Source organism: Hippichthys cyanospilos, chromosome 22, assembly GCF_059441005.1.
Source record: "Hippichthys cyanospilos isolate Australia breed blue-spotted pipefish chromosome 22, RoL_Hcya_1.0, whole genome shotgun sequence".
Taxonomy (NCBI): domain Eukaryota; kingdom Metazoa; phylum Chordata; class Actinopteri; order Syngnathiformes; family Syngnathidae; genus Hippichthys; species Hippichthys cyanospilos.
In genome coordinates, this window is record NC_142390.1 from 8756201 (window position 1) to 8779981 (window position 23781).

Below are 23781 nucleotides of genomic sequence, written 5' to 3' on the forward strand. Positions count from 1 at the left end.
CGATGTGCGCGTACCATTTAACTAAATCATCTCCAAAACATTATTTCGGCTGCAGCCCACACCAGCCCGGTACCAGTTGATCCACGGACCGGGGGTTGGGAACCACTGATCTAAACGACAGTGAAAGCAGAGGAAGGGCATGATCCTTCAAAGTACTCATAAATCTTTGTTTCAATGTGCACTTTTTCTGCTTGGAACTGACCACAATGCTCTGACGTACAGCACCAGCGAATCTTCAAGTATTCTTTATTCATCAAGAAGACAACCTGTTAAGTTAATGCCTCCAACAAAAGATGTCCAGTAAGGCGAAGGAGCCAGATGGACCATCATGGGAAGACAAGCACCTGCATGGGATGTACCACTGCCAAATTGAAGTTGAGAAAACATACCAGCGCGGCTGTAATAAAGATTCATACAACTGCTTAATGAATAATACTCTAAAAAATCTACACATTACAATTCAATTTCCGTTTTGGTCTTCTTCAGCCATTGGGTGTTAAAAGAAAAGAGAGTAGATTTTGATTTTCCTGCTAAATGTTCGTGGGGGTGGCTACGCCTTTAATCCAAATCATCCAAGCAACACGGTGTAGCTTGGTCAAGCAACATTTTTTTAAAAATAATTTTATTTAAGAAGTTTATTTAACAATGTTAAACACTGTTGCTCAATCAACTGCACAGAAAACCGCAACTGGAGCTAATGCCCTCAAATAGATCTGATTGCGGGCAGATTTCATACAGCCTGTCGACACAAGTTACCTGAATTCCAATTGGCAAGAAACTCTAAACCTAAAACTTTAACACTGGAAGAAGCGTACCCAAATGGATGACACAAAAAAACAGAATATGGAGAATTATTTCATATATAGAATATATACGTATATTCAGTAAAAATCAATTGTGTGTGTGAGTGTGTGTATTTGTTTTTATATTAACATTTTGCAATACAATGCTATTTCTTGTGTGTGTTTGTTTTCAGTCGTGGTAGGTGACAGGCTGCTCAGCATGTGACAAACAAGGCCACGGGCAGGTGTGATCAATGAACACAGTGATGTCAATTAATCATCCTTGAAGGGGTAATGGAGCCAACGACTTACACCCTTTTACACAAGTTATCAGAACTTACCATATGATATTGTGCATCCATGAAGGTGGGATACTCTTGCTATGCAATGAAAGAGATAACGTAAAAAATAGAAACACTTCTCTACTCACCATAACAAGAATTATAAGTATTAAAATAAACGGGTTATCAGTGTTCAAATTATCCACACCAATGCCAAACCCTCCTTTATAGCAAAAATCAACATTTTCTTAAATCAAATTATTGACAAAAATGTTGTTTTCTCCTCTAAATTTTACATTTTTTCCCAGTTATTTAAGCCATGGCTACTTTAAAGGTTTTTCAGAACATACATACCAATGCCAAAATCTCCCTCTTTCTAAAAATCCAACATTTTTAAAATGAAAATACTTCCAAAAACTTCATAAGTTTTCTTTTTCTGTATTTATTATATTTTAGGACCTTTTCAAATGTGTCTTACTTTAATATGTTCATCTTATCCATCCAATACAAACGATCCCACACATTCAACATTTTCACCATTCAAATACCATAAAAATTTCAAAATGTTTTTATGTAGGAATAATGTATTTATTTATTTATTTATTGTACATTTGCTCGACCTTATCGAAGCTGTTTGCAGCGAGAGACTGTACAATTGGTTAAACATATTAGAAGAAACTTGTGGTGGAAGAGTTTGGGTGGGGTCGAATTTTGCAGCTATGCCAAGGGCTTGCGGACCCTAATCAAGATTTCTAACTGGAGGATGATGCCAGACCCCTGGAAAAAGAGACGCATGAAGAGGAGTGTTTGGAGCTGATAAGCAGGCAATATAAATGACTAAGCAAAAATGTTCCAATTTGACATGTGATAGTGCTGAATAAAAAGCAAGATGGAATGGAGGACTGCAGAACGACTAGCGAGACTATTCACTGGTTGAAGCTATTCCGTTCTCCTTGCGCAAGAAAAACTATTTTGGTGTCTTTGCTTCTTCATTTAGTGGTGTTTTTCTACAAATGTCTCGTGGATGAACCTGACATTTAATTAGTTCTTCGAGCCGATACCTGAGGTTTCCAGAGGCAGAGTCGACAACCGGACAAAACCAAGGCCACGGGAGTAAAACCCTTTTTGGAGACTGGGCCTCGACTTGGCATCTGGAGGCTTGAGGGTTGACGCGAATCCGAAGGAGTAAGGACACCACTGGTGAGTAATTTACTCACATACATGTATGAGCGTCTTGAAATGCGCGCAGAGGATAGACAAGAGGTCTATGACGTGTTTGCTTAAGAGGATAGACAAAGGTCTATGCCGTCTGTGTGGATAGACAGAAGTTCTTCTGCCATGTGTGAAAACCTTGACAATACTAGTCCCCATCAAGTAAAGGGACAGAGCAGTCTATAAAACTGTGAAAAGAGACAGAGTAGTCTATAAAACTGTGAATAGGTGTCAGAGAAATCTCAGAAAAGAAGACTAGGACAAGCCTAGCTGCTTAAACAGCAAAAAGAGGAACTCAGACCAGCCAAGATTGACTTTTCATAGGGTGGCGGTGTCCTGTACGCACTTAAACTTCGTGTCTGAAACGTGCGCAAAATGTTGCATGTTATGGGAATTGTGTGAAATGAGACAATGGTCTCATTTAATACAATTGGGATTGTAAGTGACAACACTGTGGAAGGAGAGGCAAGAATGCTTCACCCTGTTGGGTAGAAGCTTGAGTATTACCACATTGAGATATAGGTAACCAAAGGTTCATTGACTGAGCCAAATTTACGTCAAGGATGGGAAATGCTGTCAGTAAAAAACGGTAGTTAACAGGACCCGAAACAGCAACTTGCATTCAAAAATTGGAAACTCATTGAAAGCCAATGTCCAGCTAAAATAAAACACCTAAATGTGTGGATAACAAAATACAACTTTGCTGGCCAGCTTAATACCTAAAGACTAGTAGACCTGCAGGGTTAAATAAGAACAAAAAGAAAACATTATAAAAAGAAAATGGATAAAGACGCGTACGAGGATACCAAATTTTGGATGTTAGTGGCACAGAAATGAAAAGGAATAGTAAAAGTGAAGACAGATTCGAGGAAAGTAGGGATTTGGGGTTGACTTCTTCAAAGACTTGGGAAAATACGCTCTCCTCCCTCTCACCACAATGCTCCTATAATAGAAGTGGCAAATCCTAACATTAATGATGAGTCACCTACAGTTTTGGTATATAGGACAAGATGAAGTGAAACAGGCCGTTGAAGGTATCACATCCCACAGAACTGATGTTAATGAATTTTTACAACAGATGGAAGACCTTAGGAGGTCTTATCACCTAAATGGCATAGCGGTCCAGCAAGACTGGATGACGGCTTTAAAAATTGGTTGGCACAGTGTGAGAGGAGATTGGGAACCGAAAGAACGCAATTTTGTTTTGGAGCATGAAAGTAAAGAACTCACGCGTCGAGTTTGTGACATAACGGAGCAAACTAGAGAAAAATTTCGACAAAGAGCTAACTATAGCACTATTGAGAGAGCAGCACAAAAACAAATGAACCATTCGAAGAATATAGTCAGATGACCGCATGCTTTAAGTCAAATAGTGGCATCCCTGAGGATCACAATGCAGGGAGTGTTTATGAGGAGCAACGAAAGAATGCTCTCCATGCTCATTCACATAATACCATAAGCCAGTGGGTTGACAAACATTGGATCGACAAGGACACTGGAACACTGGAACAATATGTAAACCAGGCATTACACGCTGAGAGTGTGTTACAATCTAAAAAGGAAAAAACGGACACATTTGCGATTGATGTTGAAAGAGACTGGAGTTGAAAGACCAACCTTGCAAGAAGGTTTATTGTTGGGTCTTGAAGGAAAAAAAAAAAGGAAAAAAAGAGCTATGTAAAACAAAGACACAGACACAGGGAGTGTGTTGAGAACAAGGTCACTTCGCAAAGCAAGCGACTGAATTTTTTTGTATTCACACAAACACATAAGCTAATGACAGGAAAGATCATTGCAATCTATACTGACAGTGAGTGCGTTTTTGTACACGTCACATACTTGCACATGCTTGAGATGATAACATCTCCAGGGACGGCAAAACAAGTAGCTGAAAGAAAGAGAGAAGAAAATAACAAAAGGGGGAAAAAAAGGGGGAACTTTTTTGGGCACAGTCGCTTTAATATCACAAATAGACATCTTGCCTGGCTGCATCCTTATTGATTCGCAACAACAAAGCCCTGTTCAAAAACAAAAACAACGGCCAGGCAGCGACCTTAAAAGTTGGGATTTATGTCAAACAAACCTGTTTTACCAAAAGATTTTTTTAAACGGGCTGTTATATTAAGCCATGGGCATTCCTATATCTTCGCTAGGAAGCAATTGCACTCGTTTTCAACAGGAGGAGCTGGTTGATCCGGAGGACTGGGTCCAGATTCGAAGCTTCTAAAGGAAGCGTTGGCTTCAAAGTGGGAAGACCCTCATCAGTCACACCAACAACGGGAAAAATTGCAGAAAGGAAATTTGGATACATCTCACACATTGTAAAATGGTCATCTCAATTGGGTTACCCAAAAAGGAAAGGTGAGCAAAGTCTGATGAATCGGTGGGAGCACGTTTATAGAACCTGATAATACTGAAAGTCAGTATACTATACTAATACTATACTAATACTGAAAGTATTTCAAGACACCTGTCGTGTTCAGGGGTTCTCAGCTGACATGGCTATATTCATTTGGGTTAGAGGTATTGTGATGCAGCCATTATAGTGTACAGACACGAGGTAACTATACTGAAACAAGCTTCATTGCCATTAAGGAACAACTGGCTGCTACATCACTCATGGCATCTCAGAACCGCATAGGGGTTGATATGCTCCATGGAGAAGAGGAAGCATGTGTGCAATGTTTGGTGACCAGTGCTGTACATTCATTTCGAATAACACAGCTCCAGAGGGGTCACTGATGAAGTCCATTCTGACAGGCGCATTCTGAACCATAGAATGAAGGAGCACTCAAGGGTAAATACCTCTGTCTGGTCTGAGTGGTGGGACAAAAAATTTGGAAAGTGTAAAAACTTGGGTTTTTCCATCTTAGTTCCTATGGCTATGTTTACAGCTATTTTTACATTATGTGAATGTTGTTGCCTTCCCTGTATTTGCGCCTAGCTCAACCGGCTTATCCCATATTACAAAATTCAATATTTTCATTTGGATTTACCAAAAATCCAACATTTTTACAATCAAAATTCTGCCAAAAACTAAAATTTTAAGTTGTTTATATAATTTTCCCTGTAGTTACTGCAACATTTTGGGACTTTTTCAAGCCTGTCTTCATCTTATCCATACTGTAGAAAATATCCTACACCAAATATTCAGCATTTTCACAAATACCCACAAACTTTCCAAATGGTTTTTGGAAGTTTTTTTGCTTGTTTATTCTACATTATTTGACTGATTCAAGCCATTTCAACTTTAAACAGTTCTAATATGTTATGCACCGATGCCAAGAAACTCTGATTTTTACTCTCAAAATAGATGTAAATATGTTCAGTTTTTTAGTCTTTCATTGTAATTTCTATATTTTATGGTCCTTTTAAGACTGTCTTACTGTCTAAAATCATCATTGTGTCATGATCTGTTTTTTGTTGTGGGTTTTTGGGTTGTGTAGTTTCAGTTATGGGTTCTCTGTGTTTCCCCCGCGTGTCATCACTAATTAACCTCACCTGTCGCCCGCGTGTTTCCTCCAGTAAGTTTCCCCGCTCCTTGTCTTCCCCAGGTGTCTTGCGTCTTAATTAGTTCTGTTAGTACTTAAGCCCCAGTGTTTTGCCGCGTCCCTTGTCAGGTCATTGTTCGTCATTCCCCGCTGCCTCGTCTCACGCTCCTTGTACCTGTCATTCCCGTGCTGCCTCCCGTTCCTTGTTGCCCACAGTAGTTTCAGTTTAGCGATTTTGTTTGTAACTTGTATTTTTTGTTTCTTTCAACCCAGCCTTTTTTGTCATTAAATCACCCCCACTTAAGCCTAAGTCTGCCCTGCATTTTTATGGTCCCGCCTTTTCCGCATCCCGCACTCCTCTAACCGGTATGCCCCAGCGTGACAGAATGACCCGAACAAAACAGGACCAAGCAGGAAGCTCCCAACGGCGGACGAGACGCCGCCGCACAGCTCGTCCACGCCCTCAGCCTGCCTGCCACCCCCATTCCCCTCTCGTAAGCCCTCTTCATTGTTCGTCTTTATTTCTCTCGCCCGAGCCCTCCTCCAACGCTGCTCTATTCCCGTCCTCCACGCGTCCCCATTATGCGTCCGATAGCACCGCTCAATTTCAGTTGCCCACGCCTCTTTCTTTCACACCCTACACCTCTGCTTCCGAGCTCCCTTACCCCACTATCCTTCCACCCCACGTCTTTCGTCATTCCGATTTTTCCGACCCTGAGGATTATTCACCACCCTTTTTTCCGTCTGAGCAGCCCGCCTCACCTATTAGCCCCCCTCATTACACTATAGAGTCTGATTTTTCTGATTTAGAGGATTGTCCCCCCTTCGTCAAACTCCGTTCTAAGTCCGGTTCTGAATTTGTTTACCCGAGTTCTTCTTCGTTTGAAAATTTCGACTTTGACACTGATTTCATTTATCCAAGCCCTTGCCCTTCCTTTTATGATAGCGATTCTGAGTCTGATTTAGAAGATCTTGATTTCAAGCCCTCCGTAAACCGTGACCTTTACCGGGGCACCCGTTTGGCCTTTTGCCCATCACGGGGCGGCCGACAGGGGCACCCTAGGAAAGGTCATCGGCCCTCACCCTCTACTCATCTTGCACCTGTCCCGGCACTCTCTGATCCTGAGTCACTCCATCCCATATCCGCTTACACGTCACCTCGCGTTTATCCTTCACCTCGTCTTGAGTCACACCCTCCTCGCGCACCCTTCCCCTTTCCACTCGTTACTCTTCATTGTGCCCCCAGTGTCCCTCAATCTTCTCGGCGGCAGGCTGATGTGGCTAGCGCCCCTGTCCCTGGTCCCCAGCCAGACAAACGGGAGGTCCAGGTCCCGGTTCCGCGACCACAGTGCGCCCCCGTCCCGGCTCCGCGGCGACTGAGCGCCCTCGTCCCAGACCCTGAGCCCCCGCAGTTGGACGTCCCGGACCTTGAGCCCCCGCGTTTACTGGTGCCCTTCGAGCCACTGCAGCCGCCGTCTGCCGAGTCCCTCATCGAGCTGCTGCAGCCGGCGTCTTCCGAGCCCCGCGTCACGCCGCAGTCGGCGCCTTCCGGGCCTCTCGTCGCGCCGCAGGCGGCGCCTTTAGGGCCCTTCGTCGCGCCGCAGTCGGCGTCTTCCGAGCCTCTCGCCACGCCGCAGTCGGCGCCTTCCGAGCCTCTCGCCATGCCGCAGTCAGCGCCCTCCGAGCCTCTCGCCACGCCGCAGTCGGCGCCCTCCGAGCCTCTCGACACGCCGCAGTCGGCGCCTTCCGAGCCTCTCGTCACGCCGCTACCCGCTCCTTCGGAGCCTCTTGTCAAGCCGCTGCCCGCTCCCGGGACCTACGTCACGCCGCAGTCGGGGTCTCCCCAGTCCCATGTCGCGCCTCTGCCGCAGCCGGCTTCCGAGTCACATGGCATGCCGCCCTCACGGTCCCAAAACGAGCCACGATTGCCCTCCGAGCTGCCGGCCATAACACCACTTCCGCCTCTCAAACTGACCATCAATCCTCGGCAGTCTCCACTGCTTCAGGTCAGTCCCTTGCCGTTATTAACTTCTCCGGTCCGTCCCCAGCAGCCGGGGACGGCAGAGCTTCAGCACCAGCCTCCGCAGAAAACCTCCACAGCTCCACTGCAACCTCAAGTGTTGCCAGCCACGACCCCGCAGTCTCCAGAGCCACCAGCCACGACCCCGCAGCAGCCAGAGACGCCAGCCACGGCCCCGCAGCAGCCAGAGCCGCCAGCCACAGTCCTGCAGCAGCCAGAGCCGCCGGCTAGGGCACTGTCAATCGCATGAGATGGCTCTACAGTGGTGGCCGCCGTCCCAGGTCAGTGCCCAGAACTCACCTCTGCTTGTGGCATGCCCCCAGTGGTCGAATCACGTTGGCGCCCAGCCGACGCTTCCCTGGGTTTCCGCCCGTCGGCGCCCAGCCTCTGCCTCCCGGGTTTCCGCCCGTCGGCGCCCAGCCTCTGCCTCCCGAGTTTCCGCCCGTCGGCGCCCAGCCTCTGCCTCCCAGGTCTCCGCCCATCGGCGCCCAGCCGACGCATCCCGGTTCCTCCTCTGCCGGCTCTCAACTGTCGCTGCCCGGGTCCTCTTCTGCCGGCGTCCGCCTCCTCTGCCGTCAAGGACGTCCTCCAGACTCTCGCCGCCGGGCCCGCCTCATCTGACGTCCCGGACGTCCTCTGGACTCTCGCCGCCGGGCCCGCCTCATCTGGCGTCCTGGACGTCCTTCGGACTCTCGCCGCCTGGCCCGCCTCCTCTGGCGTCCCAGACGTCTGCCGGACTCTCGCTGCCCGGCCCTCTTCATCTGGCGTGTCTGATGCCTGGCCTCTCACCGCCGGGCCGCGGAACCTGGCGCTCTGTTCCGCCTCAGGTTTTCCTTGGACAGTTTCAATTAGTTAAGTGTTTTTGTTTTGGTCCCTCCTCCAGGCCCCCTTCCGCCCGCCCTGTTTGGGTTCTTTGTTTTTGGGTTGTTTTGGTTTGCGGTCGTCTGGGATCCGCCCCTTGAGGGAGGGGCTATGTCATGATCTGTTTTTTGTTGTGGGTTTTTGGGTTGTGTAGTTTCAGTTATAGGTTCTCTGTGTTTCCCCCCCGTGTCATCACTAATTAACCTCACCTGTCGCCCGCGTGTTTCCTCCAGTAAGTTTCCCCGCTCCTTGTCTTCCCCAGGTGTCTTGCGTCTTAATTAGTTCTGTTAGTACTTAAGCCCCAGTGTTTTGCCGCGTCCCTTGTCAGGTCATTGTTCGTCATTCCCCGCTGCCTCGTCTCACGCTCCTTGTACCTGTCATTCCCGTGTTGCCTCCCGTTCCTTGTTGCCCCCAGTAGTTTCAGTTTAGCGATTTTGTTTGTAACTTGTATTTTTTGTTTCTTTCAACCCAGCCTTTTTTGTCATTAAATCACCCCCACTTAAGCCTACCCCGGTCTGCCCTGCATTTTATTGGTCCCGCCTTTTCCGCATCCCGCACTCCTCTAACCGGTATGCCCCAGCGTGACACATTGAAATTTTTTTGACCAACTCATGAAATTGCAAATAATTCAGCTTTCTCTTGTAATTTTGACATACGTTTACTGTCTAACATCATCGTTGAAAATTTTTTGACTAACTCATGAAATTACAAATAATCCAATTTTCTGTTGTAATTTTCAACACGTTTTTTTGGCGTGATTCAAGCAGACACAACATAAACATTCTAATGCATTCTAGTATTTATGATTACGTTGTGTAACTCAAGTAGTGTGAACTTTCTGGAAGGTTCTATAAATATACAGCGAGTAGCGTGCCATAGCCATCTATGCACTTGCGAAACTAAACAATGGGACCCTGTGATTTGTTTAAGCCTGCACAATGTGTACCTTAGAATAGGCTTGGTGGACGTGGGCGTCATGGGTGCTTCAGCACACACAGACATGAAGCTGCACCCTTTGTATTTGCTTATCCACTCAACACGCCACCCGTATGTCAGATAACTCAAAAAATTCACTTCTTTTGCGACTTGAGTTAATTGCATGTTTTGCACACAGATGGCGCTTCAAATCTCTCCGACGGGCGACAAGCAGTAGCTTGGGGAGTCATTATGGAAAAATGATAAATGCTGCTCTGTTCGGTCTTCCCACTCCCACAGGAAACACCCCGGTTAGCGGCACGGGCCGAGACGCGTGCACCCGCCAACTCAGAAGCTACCATCACATGCTACTTGTTTGGCTGGTGCTAATCCCCAACTGCTGCAAGGCTCTCAATATGAACCTAAAACAAACAAACAAAAAAAGACCACTTTGCTCTTTCTATTTTTAGCATCATTTGTATCGCAACTATTTGTGCACAGTGTTGTCTTATTTGACTTTTTATATAACATTTATGTGCCATGGATGTTTTCCTCTCCTGCTAATAAAAGATAAGAGAGTAAATGACTGCAGCTGTGGTAACAAATTCATTAGCAAGCCTGCTTCCTCTTCCATCTTCTCCTCTTTCTTCTCCCTTGCTGCATAACCCTCTCATTTCATAGGTGCCAATTGTGAATTTTTCAATGTGTGAATTGGAATTATAACCCTTGTGTATATATATATATATATATATATATATATATATATATATATATATATATATATATATATATATATATATATATATATATATATATATATATATATATATACACAGTGGTACCTCGGTACTCGACCATAATCCGTTCTGAGGTGGTGGTCGAGCACCGATTTGTTCAAACACCGAAACCAATTTTCCCATAAGAAATAATGGAAAGTATGTGTGCACAAGTAAATGTGCACAAGCAGTACATGATAAAGATAAAGATAAAGATAAATAAAGCATTATAAACCATTTTGTATAATTTACTTACGTTTTGGAGAGTGGTTGATGGCATACAGGAATGGATGTGGAGAGGACGGTAGGGAGTTACTCCTTCCATGATGACGCTAGCTAACTGCGACGCGAGGTCGGACACTCGTACACCACGTTCATATTTTGCTATAATTTCCTTCTTCGGTTCAATAGTGGTCCTCATTGTTTTCCTCTTTGCCTTCCCCTTATCACTGTCTTTCTTTGGACCCATTATTAAGGGCTAGAGCAACACAAAAAAAGTTTAAATCCGGGAAGAAATACTCGAACAAACTGCGTACGTCTTACTCCGCTGGCGGTCTGAGTTGAACTGGCGCTTACCCGCTGGCCGAGAAGGGCCGAGGAGCGCGTTCGGGTCGGCTCGGCTCGGCTCGGCTCGGCTCGGCTAGTCGAGAACCGAAAATCTGTTTGAGGTCCGATGCATTACCTACTTGAATTTTTTGGTCGAGCACCGATTTGGTCGAGTATAGAGGCGGTCGAGTACCGAGGTACCACTGTGTATATATATATATATATATATATATATATATGAATTGCATTTTCGGGTCTTGGTTGTCATTTGTTTCCGCTGAGATACATTTAATGCAGGCATAAATCCACCTTCAAATTCAACAGCAGCTGTTAATTCAGGCATTTAACCCCTGAAAATGCAAGGGTCATAAAGCATCATCCACATCATAAAGCTGACTGAGAAAATACCAAGATATGCAAAGCTCTCAATTCGGTAAAAGGTGCCTATTGCGAAGAATCTAAACTAAATAATAAATGTTGGTATGAAAGAACATTGTTATTATACAACTAAGCATCATCCACATCATAAAACTGAAAAAATCAAAAAAATAAAAAAAAAATCAAGGAAAATAAATTGGTAATTTGAAAATGCATAGCTGTGAACTGAAAGTCATTCCAGGTCATAAAGAATCATCCACATCATAAAGATGATGAGGAAATGTTAAAAAATGTTTAGCTTTTTTCTCTCAAATCTACAACGTGTTTTGGTTTGAATAACATTTCCGACTTCAGAAAATAATTTACAGTATGTTATTATAACTCAGAAACTCCAACAGAAACTCAACTTTTTCAACATGGATGCTCGTTTGACTTCATAAAAGCACCATCATTTCGAATATTTTCTCATTGTTCACTTCTACATGACTGCAGTGGGTAAGCAAACTGCAAATATGACGCAAAGTCATGCTGCTGAACCATACACTGACATTTAACCATCTACTCATTCGTGTTAGCGTTTTATCGCCGGACGTCGGCACGGCAGCAACATGCGACTGAATAAAGCTGTGATGTAGAGCCTGAATGCATCTTTTTAATTAGATAAGTAATGAAGTGACTCTTGGTAAAGGCCCATATTCCTATATTGATCTCCCTCATTAAATCCATAGCCTCCTCAAAGGAGCGTAGATAAGAGGCTCCTCTGAAAGGATTTGAAAGCTTCGAGATAATTGAGATGTGTATTGTGCAAAGCGTGCCACGGTGCTCATTTTTTTTCCCTCTCTAATGAATTCAACGTTTAAGGGCAATTGACATGGAGGTTTTTTTTTTGGCCTTCGTTTCTGATATTTATATGGAGGGTTTTCATGGCGCGCCATCAGCCGCATCCATAACCCGGAAGCCGCCATCTTGGAGGTACTCAGTACCATAACATTGCATGGGCACTACATATATCTGCAATATCGTTAGGAAAAATGGTCAATTATTGCCGTGTTTCGGGTTGCACAATTAAGGCAAACCGAGAAAAACATTTAGACTATTACAGGCTCCCAAAAGTGATCAAAAATCAAGGAGAGGAATGCCAGAAATTATCGGAGGAAAGGAGACGCCTTTTGTTGGCAAGGCTCAACCAGGATCTGAGTGGAGGAAATCCGGACAAAATCCGAATTTGTTCCGCTCAATTTTATTCAATTAAGAAAATATTGATTGCAAGCAACTAATAACAAAGTTTGTAATGCAATGATGACAGTTTAATAGTAACTTGTAAAAACGTTTATTGCTTGTGGTGTTTTTCTGACTGCTTATTTTAATGTAAGGGACTTTGGTATGACATAAATAAAACTGACATTGGCATAATTATTATTATCAAGCTACCACATGTTGCATAAATGAGTTATGTTGTTCTGATTTTTCTGAAAATGTTGCGTCTCCCTCACTCATCCACACGGCGTCTGGTTGTAAGCCTCCAAACCTTAGTAGGATTTAAGATCTTCGGCTGTGTATGGGCTCGGTGAAAAAAACAAGTAGTTGACTATATCTGGATATGTAATTGTGGGAAGAATAGCCTGATCGTCGTTTATCCAGGATGAGTCAGCCAACTCATATGGATCGACACCGCCGATAAAGGATAATTTTTCCACATACTGGGCCTTCTCTTATGTTCTGAGTCCTTCAATGTATGCCTTCGCATCGGCGACAGGCTTTGCTAAGGTTTTTTTTTTTTTTTTTTGTCTCGACGATCATTTTGTTTAATCCGTCCAAAGATACACATGATGGCATTGCACTCCGTTTGTCGAGTCCCTCCATAATGGCGGCGCATTCGGGTTACTCCCCACAATGTGACATCAGTGAAAACCCTCTATAGGTGGCATTTGAAAATTTTTGAAAATCAACATGTTTCCGCAGCAGATCCTGTGTGGTGCATTCAAGGATGCTCCAACATTTGAGACTGGGGCTGTGTTGATTACCCAAATAAAGGTTTTTGGTTTAACTCTCATTGAATGTTAATGTTGAATGTAGTTTTTCGGTCAGCAAAAGCAAGATTACAAAAAAAAAAAAATCTAAAACGTTACCCATGGGTTCAAATCAAAAATCAAATCAAATTGTATTTGTATAGCCCTGAATCAACAAAGTTTCAAAGGGCTTCACAGATGAAAAGAGGTCATGTTGAGACTTCTTTCGAAAAAAGAAGTCATACAGAGACATCTTTTTGGTGTAAGGTACACAACAGCATCCCCTGTCAAAGCTCCCAGAAGGGGAAGGAAAAACTCAAAAACCCCAATTAGGGGAAAATCAGAAACCTCCAGAAGGGACCACAGTTGGGAGGAGCCCCCTTCCAGGCCCACAGGTTAAAGTGGATGCTGCATGTACCAAATACAGACAAATAGATACACATTTCAGACAAGTACAGGTACACATAATTGATTACAGAAAACATTGTGCTATCTAGTGCAATTATTACTTGGCAGCAAACAAACACAACAGGCCCTCCAGTTATGTATGTTTGGTGGTACATCTGGACATATGGTCCATCTGGCTCCTTCACCTTTTAAACTTTTACCTGTAGCACATAAGAGGGAGGAATTTTTTATTTTTTGAAAATGAAGAGACGTTGCAATAAATCACCATGGGAGGCGTTTCTAATATTTTGCAACTCGCTTTTGTAGAGCCATCAGGTGTGCGTGTGTGTGTTTGTGTGGGTGTGTGTGTGTGTGTTGGCGCGTGTGCCTCAGCGATCTCCCTCCCCTGCACCCCTGCACTCTCCCGCTCCTGGGAGGTGACCCAGTTTCCCATGATCCAATGCGGCTGTTGGATCTGCCTACTGCGACTGCCGCCGCTGTGTCGTTGCCGTAGCAATATTGCAAGGCGCTTTAATGCCGGCTGTGACTGTGCCATGAATAATGGATACTAGGGAGAGTGACAAAGTATTAGGCAGGAGGGAGGAAAAGATGAGCAAGGAGTGAAGGAGGAAGGGTGACGAGTGAAATACAGGAGGGGAGGATGTAGAGGTGGAGAATTTTTTTATGCTGCTTTGCATTGTTGTAAATACGTAATGTAGATGAGGCATTTGGATTTGAAGCTGCTGAACCTTTTTTCATCTACAAGAAAGTGAAACCAGTTCTTTTATATATATATATATATATATATATATATATATATATATATATATATATATATATAAAATTTCGCTAAGGCGAGAAAATGACTGGAAACAAATGAGCTAAGTATAAAACTATTACTTTAAGTACTCAGTTTTTCCATGTTTTTGAGTGTTGATGTAAAGGAGGGTGTAACAATGGTTGGTACAAAAAACAAAGTACTAAGGTAATTGAGTACTAAAGTATTAAAGTACTAATATAATCAGAGTGGTAAAGTCCTTGGATAATCTATTACTTAAGTACTTACCAGAGTACTCAAATAATTGATTAATGAATGTAGGTAATGAAGTACTCGTGCAGTGGATGACGTGAAGTAATCAGTTTACTTTAGTGTAGAAGATAACTTAAAGAAATTGATTATTTTAAGTAATTCATTACACTCGTATTTTATGTGATATATAAAATAAAAAGAAAGAAAATATGCCAAGATCAATCATTTCTAAATTTTTTGCTTACAATTACATCACATATTATAGCTTTGTTTTTGTGCCAAAACTAATTCGGTCTCGTCAGAACACAACAAAATCTATCAAATATATGCGGTAAAAAGTTTTATGTTCCAATGAGACGTGAAGTTTTTGGCAGGAAACCTCTACTTAAGTTCATTTTAAGTATATTTGCGTTCAGATTAAGATGATGCCAGGTGTGTGTCAACTCACATTAAATATGAGTTTGAATAGTCAACTATAGATCACTTCAATAAATCCTTTGCAGACATTGACAATATCTCCGCCTTTTGGCTAACACAGTTTGACATAATGTGAGTTGGAGGACAGACGGGACAAGTCCAAGAAGTCACTGCGCACGGTCGCCAAACTCGACACTTTATAAGTAGTTCCCCATGGCCAGAGGCTAATCTGCCTCAACGCTAACTGCAGCACAAACCTATTCAAAAGCATTTGAAAGCGCAGAGGCACACGGGACTCGCCTAAGCTCCCTCCCGTCGAAATCAAGGCTTGAATCAACTTGACCCTTTTCATCACCGAGCGGGACACAGCAACGAGACTGTGGCCACACGTTCGAAAAAAATGCATGAAAAAAGTGCTCGCTCATTGGCCGTCGTGAATAAAATATTTGCCTCCGTGTGAAATGCTCAAAAGTGCCCATTCAGCTTTTTACAGGCATTTACAAAGCGTAAACAAAACATTTGCTGCTGAAAATTAAATCAAAGCCAAGGCCAAGTACAGTAAGCGGTCTTTTACACTTATGTGTGTGTGTGTGTGTGTGTGCAGGCGCACACACGCGTGCGTGGGTATGTATGTGTGTGTATTTATGAATTTATGCATATATATATATATATATATATATATATATATATATATATATATATATATATATATATATATATATATATATATATATATATATATATATGTTACGGCGGGACGAGAGAGGACCCAAGAGCACGCACGCACTGGTAAGGGCAATGGCAGAGTGTTTATTGAGCAGAAGGTGCGGGTAGTCGTGGGAGCTGACGGGAGCGTGGCACAGACGTCTGGGGGGTTCTGGAGTTGGGAGAGCTGGGGTTTGGCTGGGAGTCGGGCAAAGGGAGCGAGACGGGAGGGGGGCTCGGGCATACAGGTAAAGACGGCAGGCTAGCGGGTGGTCAGAGGCAGGCAAGGTCGAAATACCAAGGATCCAGTCAATTCGGCAGGCAATCGGGAGGTCAAGGGCGAACAGGGTCGGACAACAGGCAGGCTGGCAGGAGGAATTGCTGGAAAGCTCGGCGTAGCGCATAGAGACGATCTGGCGGGTTGTGGAGGGAAGTGACCGGGCTTTATACTGAGCGGGTAAGTGGTTGCAGGTGTTGGTGTTCGAGGCTGATTAGAAGGAGGGCTGAGCGGGTGTGGTGAAGCTGGAAGTGAGGTGGCTGAAATGGTGGACTGTGACAGAACCCCCCCATCAAGGGACGGCTCCCGACGTCCCAAGGCCACCACTGGGCGGGAGGGAAAGGCCAACGGCCGGGGAAACCCCATGGGCGGGGGGGCGGGCAACACGCCGGGGCGCGCCACGACGCCCAGACGGTCCAGATGGCTGATCCGGATGAAGGCGGTGAAAGTCAGAGACCAAGGAGGCATCCACAACCTGGCGGGCTGGGATCCAAGACCGCTCTTCCGGGCCATACCCCTCCCAGTCCACTAGGTACTGGAGGCCCCTGCCGCGGCGACGGGAGCGGAGCAGCCGCCGGACTGTGTACACCGGGCCCCCATCAACGAACCGAGGAGGCGGAGGAGGCGGAAGCGCGGGAACCAGGGGGCTATCTATTGCAGGCTTGATTCGGGAGACATGGAAACTTGGGTGAACACGCATCGAGCGAGGTAGGGCAAGACGCACAGCTGACGGGTTCAGTACCTTCTGGATGGGGAAGGGACCAATGAAACGGGGAGCGAGTTTGTTGGATTCCACTCGAAGGGGCAAATCCTTAGTGGACAACCAGACCTTCTGACCCACCTGGTACGTTGGGGCCGAAGTACGCCGCCTATTGGCCGTCCGAGTGTAGCGTTTACTGGCCTGCAGCAAGGCCGAGCGGGCTCGGGCCCATGTCCGGCGGCACCGCCGAGCAAAGGCAAGGGCAGACGGACAGGTGGCGTCGTCGTCTAGAGCCGGAAACAACGGAGGTTGGTAGCCGTGAACGCATTCGAAGGGGGAAATTCCTGTGGCGGAGCTGGTCAGCGTGTTGTGGGCATACTCTGCCCACTGGAGCTGGGCCGACCAGGAGGCAGGATCTCGGGATGCCAGACAGCGGAGGGCAGTTTCCATCTCCTGATTTACTCTCTCTGTTTGCCCGTTGGTCTGCGGATGGAACCCGGAGGACAGGCTGGCCGTAGCGCCAATGAGCCGGCAAAACTCCTTCCAAAAAGCCGCCCTGAACTGAGGACCCCTGTCTGACACCACATCAAGGGGAAGCCCATGTAGGCGGAAAACATGGTCAATCAGGAGTTGTGCCGTTTCCTTTGCGGAGGGAAGCTTCGGGAGGGGAACAAAGTGAGCCATTTTGCTGAATCTGTCAACTATGGACAGGATGGCTGTGTTACCGTTTGATGGAGGTAGACCGGTCACGAAGTCAAGTGAAACATGAGACCAAGGGCGATGCGGAACAGGAAGGGGGCGCAGCAGCCCGGAAGGAGCCTGATGTGACGATTTATTCTGACTACAAATGGGACAGGCCTGGATAAATTCACGCACGTCCCTCTCCATAGAGGGCCACCAGAACCGTCGTCTGAGGACAATCAGGGTCCGTTGAATGCCGGGATGGCAAGTCAATTTCGAAGAGTGAGCCCACTGTAGAACTTCGGAACGAAGATAGTCGGGGACAGGCAGACGGTTACTGGGACATTGGCTTGGTTTAGTCTGCCCCTTGGCAGCTGACTTCACCTTCTCCTCGATCTCCCAGGTGAGCAAGCCAATGACACATGACGGGGGAAGGATAGTCTCGGGGTCCCGGCATGAACTGTCCTCAAGTTCAAACTGCCTGGAGAGGGCGTCCGGCTTGATATTCTGGGATCCTGGGCGGTAGGAGAGGTTGAAGTTGAACCTGGTGAAGAACAATGCCCAACGAGCTTGGCGGGAGTTCAGCCTCTTAGCCTGACGGATATACTCGAGGTTTTTGTGATCTGTCCACACCACAAAGGGGATCTTCGTTCCCTCCAGCCAGTGCCGCCATTCCTCCAGGGCGGATTTTACGGCAAGTAGTTCGCGGTTTCCTATGTCATAATTTCTCTCTGCGGGAGAGAGGCGCTGAGAAAAGAATGCACAGGGGTGGAGTTTCCCATCCTTCCGTGACCGCTGGGAGAGAACGGCCCCAACCCCAGTCTCCGATGCATCAACCTCGACCATGAATTGTTGACCAGGATCTGGCATTTGAAGGATTGGGGCCGATGTGAAGCGGTGCTTGAGTTCCTGGAAGGCCCTTTCGGCACCTGGGTTCCACCGGAAAGGGGTTTTGGGGCTGGTGAGAGCCGTAAGAGGAGCTGCCGTGGCGCTGTAATTCCTGATAAATCGCCTGTAAAAGTTAGCAAAGCCAAGAAAGCGCTGCAGTTGTTTTCTGGTTTCGGGCGTTGGCCAGGAAGTAACAGCCGAGACTTTTGCGGGATCCATACTGATGCTATCCTTAGCGATTATGTAGCCCAAGAAGGACACTGATGAGGCATGAAACTCACACTTTTCCGCTTTGACAAACAGAGAGTTTTCCAGCAGGCGTTGCAGAACTGCGCGAACGTGGAGAACATGCTCACCCTGCGTCTTGGAGAAGATGAGAATGTCATCCAGGTAAACGAATACAAATCTGTCGAGCATGTCCCGCAGGACATCGTTGAGTAGTGCCTGGAAGACCGCTGGGGCATTGGTGAGTCCAAAGGGCATGACTAGGTACTCATAGTGTCCGAGCGGGGTATTGAAGGCAGTCTTCCATTCATCGCCTTCCCTAATCCGCACGAGATGGTAGGCATTGCGTAGGTCGAGCTTTGTGAAGTAGGCAGCCCCCTGCAGTAGCTCAAACCCTGAGGTCATTAGTGGAAGAGGATATCTATTCTTAATCGTAATATCGTTCAGGCCCCGATAATCGATACAAGGGCGGAGAGTCTTGTCCTTCTTCTCGGAAAAGAAAAACCCTGCCCCCGCCGGAGAAGAGGAAGGACGTATGATGTCCGCCGCTAGCGACTCGTTGACATACCTCTCCATGGCCTGCCGTTCTGGACCCGACAGAGAGTATAGGCGACCCCTTGGAGGCGTTGTCCCGGGCAATAGGTCAATTGCACAATCATAAGGGCGGTGGGGAGGCAGGGAGGTTGCACGCGCTTTGCTGAAGACTTGGCTAAAGTCGTGATACTCAGGCGGCACACCAGCGATATCGGCATGCGCAGGCGGAGCGGCGAGGGGATCAGGAACAGATGTGCGCTTGAGGCAGGAGAGATGGCATGATGAGCCCCAAGCCAAAATGACTCCCTTCTCCCAATTGATGTGAGGGTTGTGGCGACAAAGCCAAGGCAGCCCCAAAATTAGCGGTATCTGCGGATGATCTAGGATGCAAAATTGTATTTTTTCCTCATGGTTGCCTGACAGGCGCATAGAGAGAGGTGCGGTTTGGTGAGTTATCACCCCCAGGGGGCGCCCGTCCAAGGCATGGGCAGGTGAGGGTTTGGGCAGAGGGAAGCTCTTGAGACCGAGTTGAATCATTAGCTGCCGGCTAATGACGTTAGCGTCAGCCCCAGAGTCCACCAGGGTGCCTACAGTGTGGGGACCATCAGACAGCAGGAGTTGGGCTTGTAAGAGGGCTCTGTCACGGGACAGGGAAAGAGTCACTTGACCCATTTTTACGCTACTTGGGACCGGGATTGGTCTTTTCACTGGGCATGCGGAAATAAAGTGTCCTGGTTCCCCACAATAAAGGCAGAGCCGGGCGGAGCGGCGGCGTTGCCGCTCTTCAGGAGTCAGGGGCGCGCGAGCTGGCTGCGTTGGCGCACTCCCGCCACCGGGAGGAGCTGACGTCGCCAGATGGGAGCTCACTCTGGCCGACGGAGAAGCCCTCTGGTGCGTCTCTTCCCGTTGCAGTTCGCGTAGCCGATGCTGCAAGCGGATATCTATCCGCGTCGCCAGCTTAATCACCCCGTCCAAGGTGACGGGGAGTTCATGAGAAACTAATTCGTCCTTAAGACGGCTGGACAGTCCATGAAGGAAGGCGTCTACGAGTGCGGGACCGTTCCACCTATTCTGACTGGCTCGCGTCCGGAAGTCAATGGCGTAATCCGCCACCGTTCCGTCGCCTTGACGCAACTCGAGCAGGCCCCGGCCCAATTCCGCACTGGCGTAGCTGAGTCCAAAGACTTTTAAAATCTCCTCCTCGAGCGCCTGGAAGGAGGCACACGCGGGTGACCGTCTCCTCCATTCCGCCGTTCCCCACAAGCGGGCTCGGCCCGTAAGGTGGTTGATGACGAACGCTACTTTAGCGCGCTCGGAGGCAAATGTTCGGGGCTGCAGGGCGAACAAAAGTGAACAATTCGTTAGGAACGCCTCGCAAGTTTCGGGATCACCTTCGTAGCGTTCCGGGACGCCAATTTGGGGCTCGGGCCGGTCATGAGGCAGAAAATTGGGCGGATGATCAGGAGCGGATGACGGCTGGGTGAGGGATCGGCGCGCTGGGTCCATTTGGACTGGCCAGATCGTACTGTTACGGCGGGACGAGAGAGGACCCAAGAGCACGCACGCACTGGTAAGGGCAATGGCAGAGTGTTTATTGAACAGAAGGTGCGGGTAGTCGTGGGAGCTGACGGGAGCGTGGCACAGACGTCTGGGGGGTTCTGGAGTTGGGAGAGCTGGGGTTTGGCTGGGAGTCGGGCAAAGGGAGCGAGACGGGAGGGGGGCTCGGGCATACAGGTAAAGACGGCAGGCTAGCGGGTGGTCAGAGGCAGGCAAGGTCGAAATACCAAGGATCCAGTCAATTCGGCAGGCAATCGGGAGGTCAAGGGCGAACAGGGTCGGACAACAGGCAGGCTGGCAGGAGGAATTGCTGGAAAGCTCGGCGTAGCGCATAGAGACGATCTGGCGGGTTGTGGAGGGAAGTGACCGGGCTTTATACTGAGCGGGTAAGTGGTTGCAGGTGTTGGTGTTCGAGGCTGATTAGAAGGAGGGCTGAGCGGGTGTGGTGAAGCTGGAAGTGAGGTGGCTGAAATGGTGGACTGTGACAATATATATATATTCACAACACACCAATCAGCTGTGCCATCAAGCTAGATGAAGGCGTTCGGCCAGTAGTATATCGGCATTTCTGTGATTGACGTGACGCCGGCCAATAGCATATCCGCATCCCCGTGACTGAGACCGTGACTGTGACCTTAATCGACCTATAGCATATCGGCATCTCCGTGACTGAAACCGTGACTGAGACCGTGACTGTGACCTTATAAAACCAATAGCATATCGGCGTTTCCGTGACATGCGAGAATAGTTGTTGTCGATGCAGCAAAGCGAAAAAAATAGTGCGGACACACTGACCGGCAAGTTGGATTGTTCGTAAGACAAAAGGTTTGTGTGTAAGAGGGGGACAAAAATCGCCGCGGTCCACGTTCATAAGATGAAAAATTCGTAAAACAGGGAGTTCGTAAACCAGGGGCGCACTGTATATACTGTATATATATATATATATATATATATATATATATATATATATATATATATATATATATATATATATATATATATGTATTGATCCCCCTACTTCGCGGTAATGGGGTGTGTCAACCCCCCGCGAAGTCTGAAACCTGCAAAGTAGGGTATCAGTTCCTAGATTTCTATGTACACCCCAATATAGCCGCAGTAACCATAAACAATCCTTTTTTTTGGTATATTTTGCGTATTTTATTTCCTTTTTCCTATTATTTAAAATTACATTATCCTTATTAACATTATTGTATATTCATTAAATAACTAATATTACTTAGTTTGTTGAGAATTTGTTCTCAAGACTGGTTATCTGCACCAAGACCAGGTGAAAGAGTACGCAAGCCACCACGTTGAACTTCACATTTATTTTGGCTATTGTATCATGTAGTATCTGTTGAATCAATCAACAACAATGTTAAAGTCAGTAAACTAACATATAAACACTTGCCGAACTTTAATCTATGAATTTACTGTATTTTTAGCCCACCTTAGCGGTTGAGCAACAACTAACAACAACTACTAACTATAAAGTGCAACTTCTACACAAACGAACACATAAACAGAATAAACACTCATCGCTTACTAAACATAGGCAGTAGCATGCGTTATCACCATAAATGATAATAAACGATAAATATGATCTTACGTTGTCATTTACTACGTCATCGTAACGAGCCGAATGACGCACAGAGAACGTAACACAGGAAACGGAAAAGCAACGCGACCCGACAAATTAAAAGCATACATTTCAAAATAAGATAAATATCATCACAAACTTTCAAAATAAGATAAAAACGTCACGAACTCTAACGCTTGAAGAATTTTTAACATAGTTATGAACTAATATTACTTAGTTATTTGATGAATACAGTACTGTATAATGTACTTTTTTTGCTTTTTTTCAATTTTTTTCCATTTTTGCGGATTTTTGCAATTTCTTTTTGTTTTGAAATATTTTTAATTTTTCCAAGAAAAACCCGCCAAGTACTGAGACCGCGATATCTGAGACCGCGAAGTAGGAGGGATCACTGTGTATATATATATATATATATATATATATATATATATATATATATATATATATATATATATATATATATATATATATATATATATATATACAGTGATCCCCCCCTACTTCGCGGTTAATGGGGGCTGTCAACCCCCCGCGAAGTCTGAAACCCGCGAAGAAGGGTATCAGTTCCTAGATTTCTATGTACACCCCAATATAGCCACAGTAACCATAACCAATCCTTTTTTTTTTTGCCTATTTTATTTCCTTTCTCCTATTATTAACATTACATTATCCTTATTAACATTATTGTATATTCATTAAATAACTAATATTACTTAGTTTGTTGAGAATTTGTTCTCAGGACTGGTTATCTGCACCAAGACTCCGGTGAAAGACTACGCAAGTCATCACGTTGAACTTCACATTTATTTTGGCTCATGTATGGTGTATCATGTAGTATCTGTTGAATAATAAATCAACAACAATCTTAAAGTCAGTAAACTGACATATAAACACTTAATATATGTATTTACTGTATTTTTAGCCGACATTAGCGGGTTAGCAACAACTAACAACAACTACTAACTATAAAGTGCAACCTCTACACAAATAGACATAAACAGAATAAACACTCATCACTTACTAAACATAGGCAGTAGTGTGCATTATCAAAAAAAAAAAAAAAAAATATATATATATATATATATATATATATATATATATATATATATATATATATATATATATATATATATATATATATATATATACATACACACATACACACACACACACACACACATAAGATTAATTCATTGCTTGTTTATTAAATAAATAGATGGAGAGAGGACCTTGAAATAAAAAACAAAAACAAAGATCACATCCTAAATCGCAATGATTGGATTATTATTTTTTCAAATGATTCAGCTGGATCATTTCTGCCCACAATGAGGTAAAGATATGGTTGGCTCCCACTAATGATGCGGATATATAAGGACGCATGAAAACAGAAGCATCTTTGATGTGTGCAGACTGTGTGTGTCTGTTTTTAATGAGCTGTTTTCTGAAGCTGCGTGAGGGCGCGACTGTGTCTTTGGTCCGACTTGACCGCAGTCATGAAACGATGCAGAG

At 45.6% G+C, this 23781-nt stretch overlaps 2 protein-coding genes across 3 annotated transcripts in view; one reads left to right on the forward strand and one right to left on the reverse strand.

Moving 5' to 3' along the window:
* The window catches only part of LOC148405803 (voltage-dependent L-type calcium channel subunit alpha-1C-like), a 147427-nt gene that overhangs the window by 40132 nt on the left and 83514 nt on the right, over positions 1 to 23781 (reverse strand). The gene's annotated exons all lie outside the window — the stretch shown is intronic.
* LOC148405804 (uncharacterized) lies at positions 1828 to 10109 on the forward strand. Of its 2 annotated transcripts, XR_015864192.1 has the most exons (4): positions 1828 to 2263; positions 4455 to 4636; positions 6040 to 9216; positions 9863 to 10109. XR_015864192.1 is itself a non-coding variant. In XM_088406334.1 (3 exons), exon 3 carries the CDS (start codon positions 6135 to 6137, stop codon positions 8034 to 8036), a length of 1902 nt encoding a protein of 633 aa, XP_088262460.1. In that variant the 5' UTR covers positions 1828 to 2263; positions 4455 to 4636; positions 6040 to 6134; the 3' UTR covers positions 8037 to 10109. The 2 variants fall into 2 exon arrangements, 1 of the variants encoding a protein (XP_088262460.1); XM_088406334.1 differs by having other exon boundaries at positions 6040 to 10109.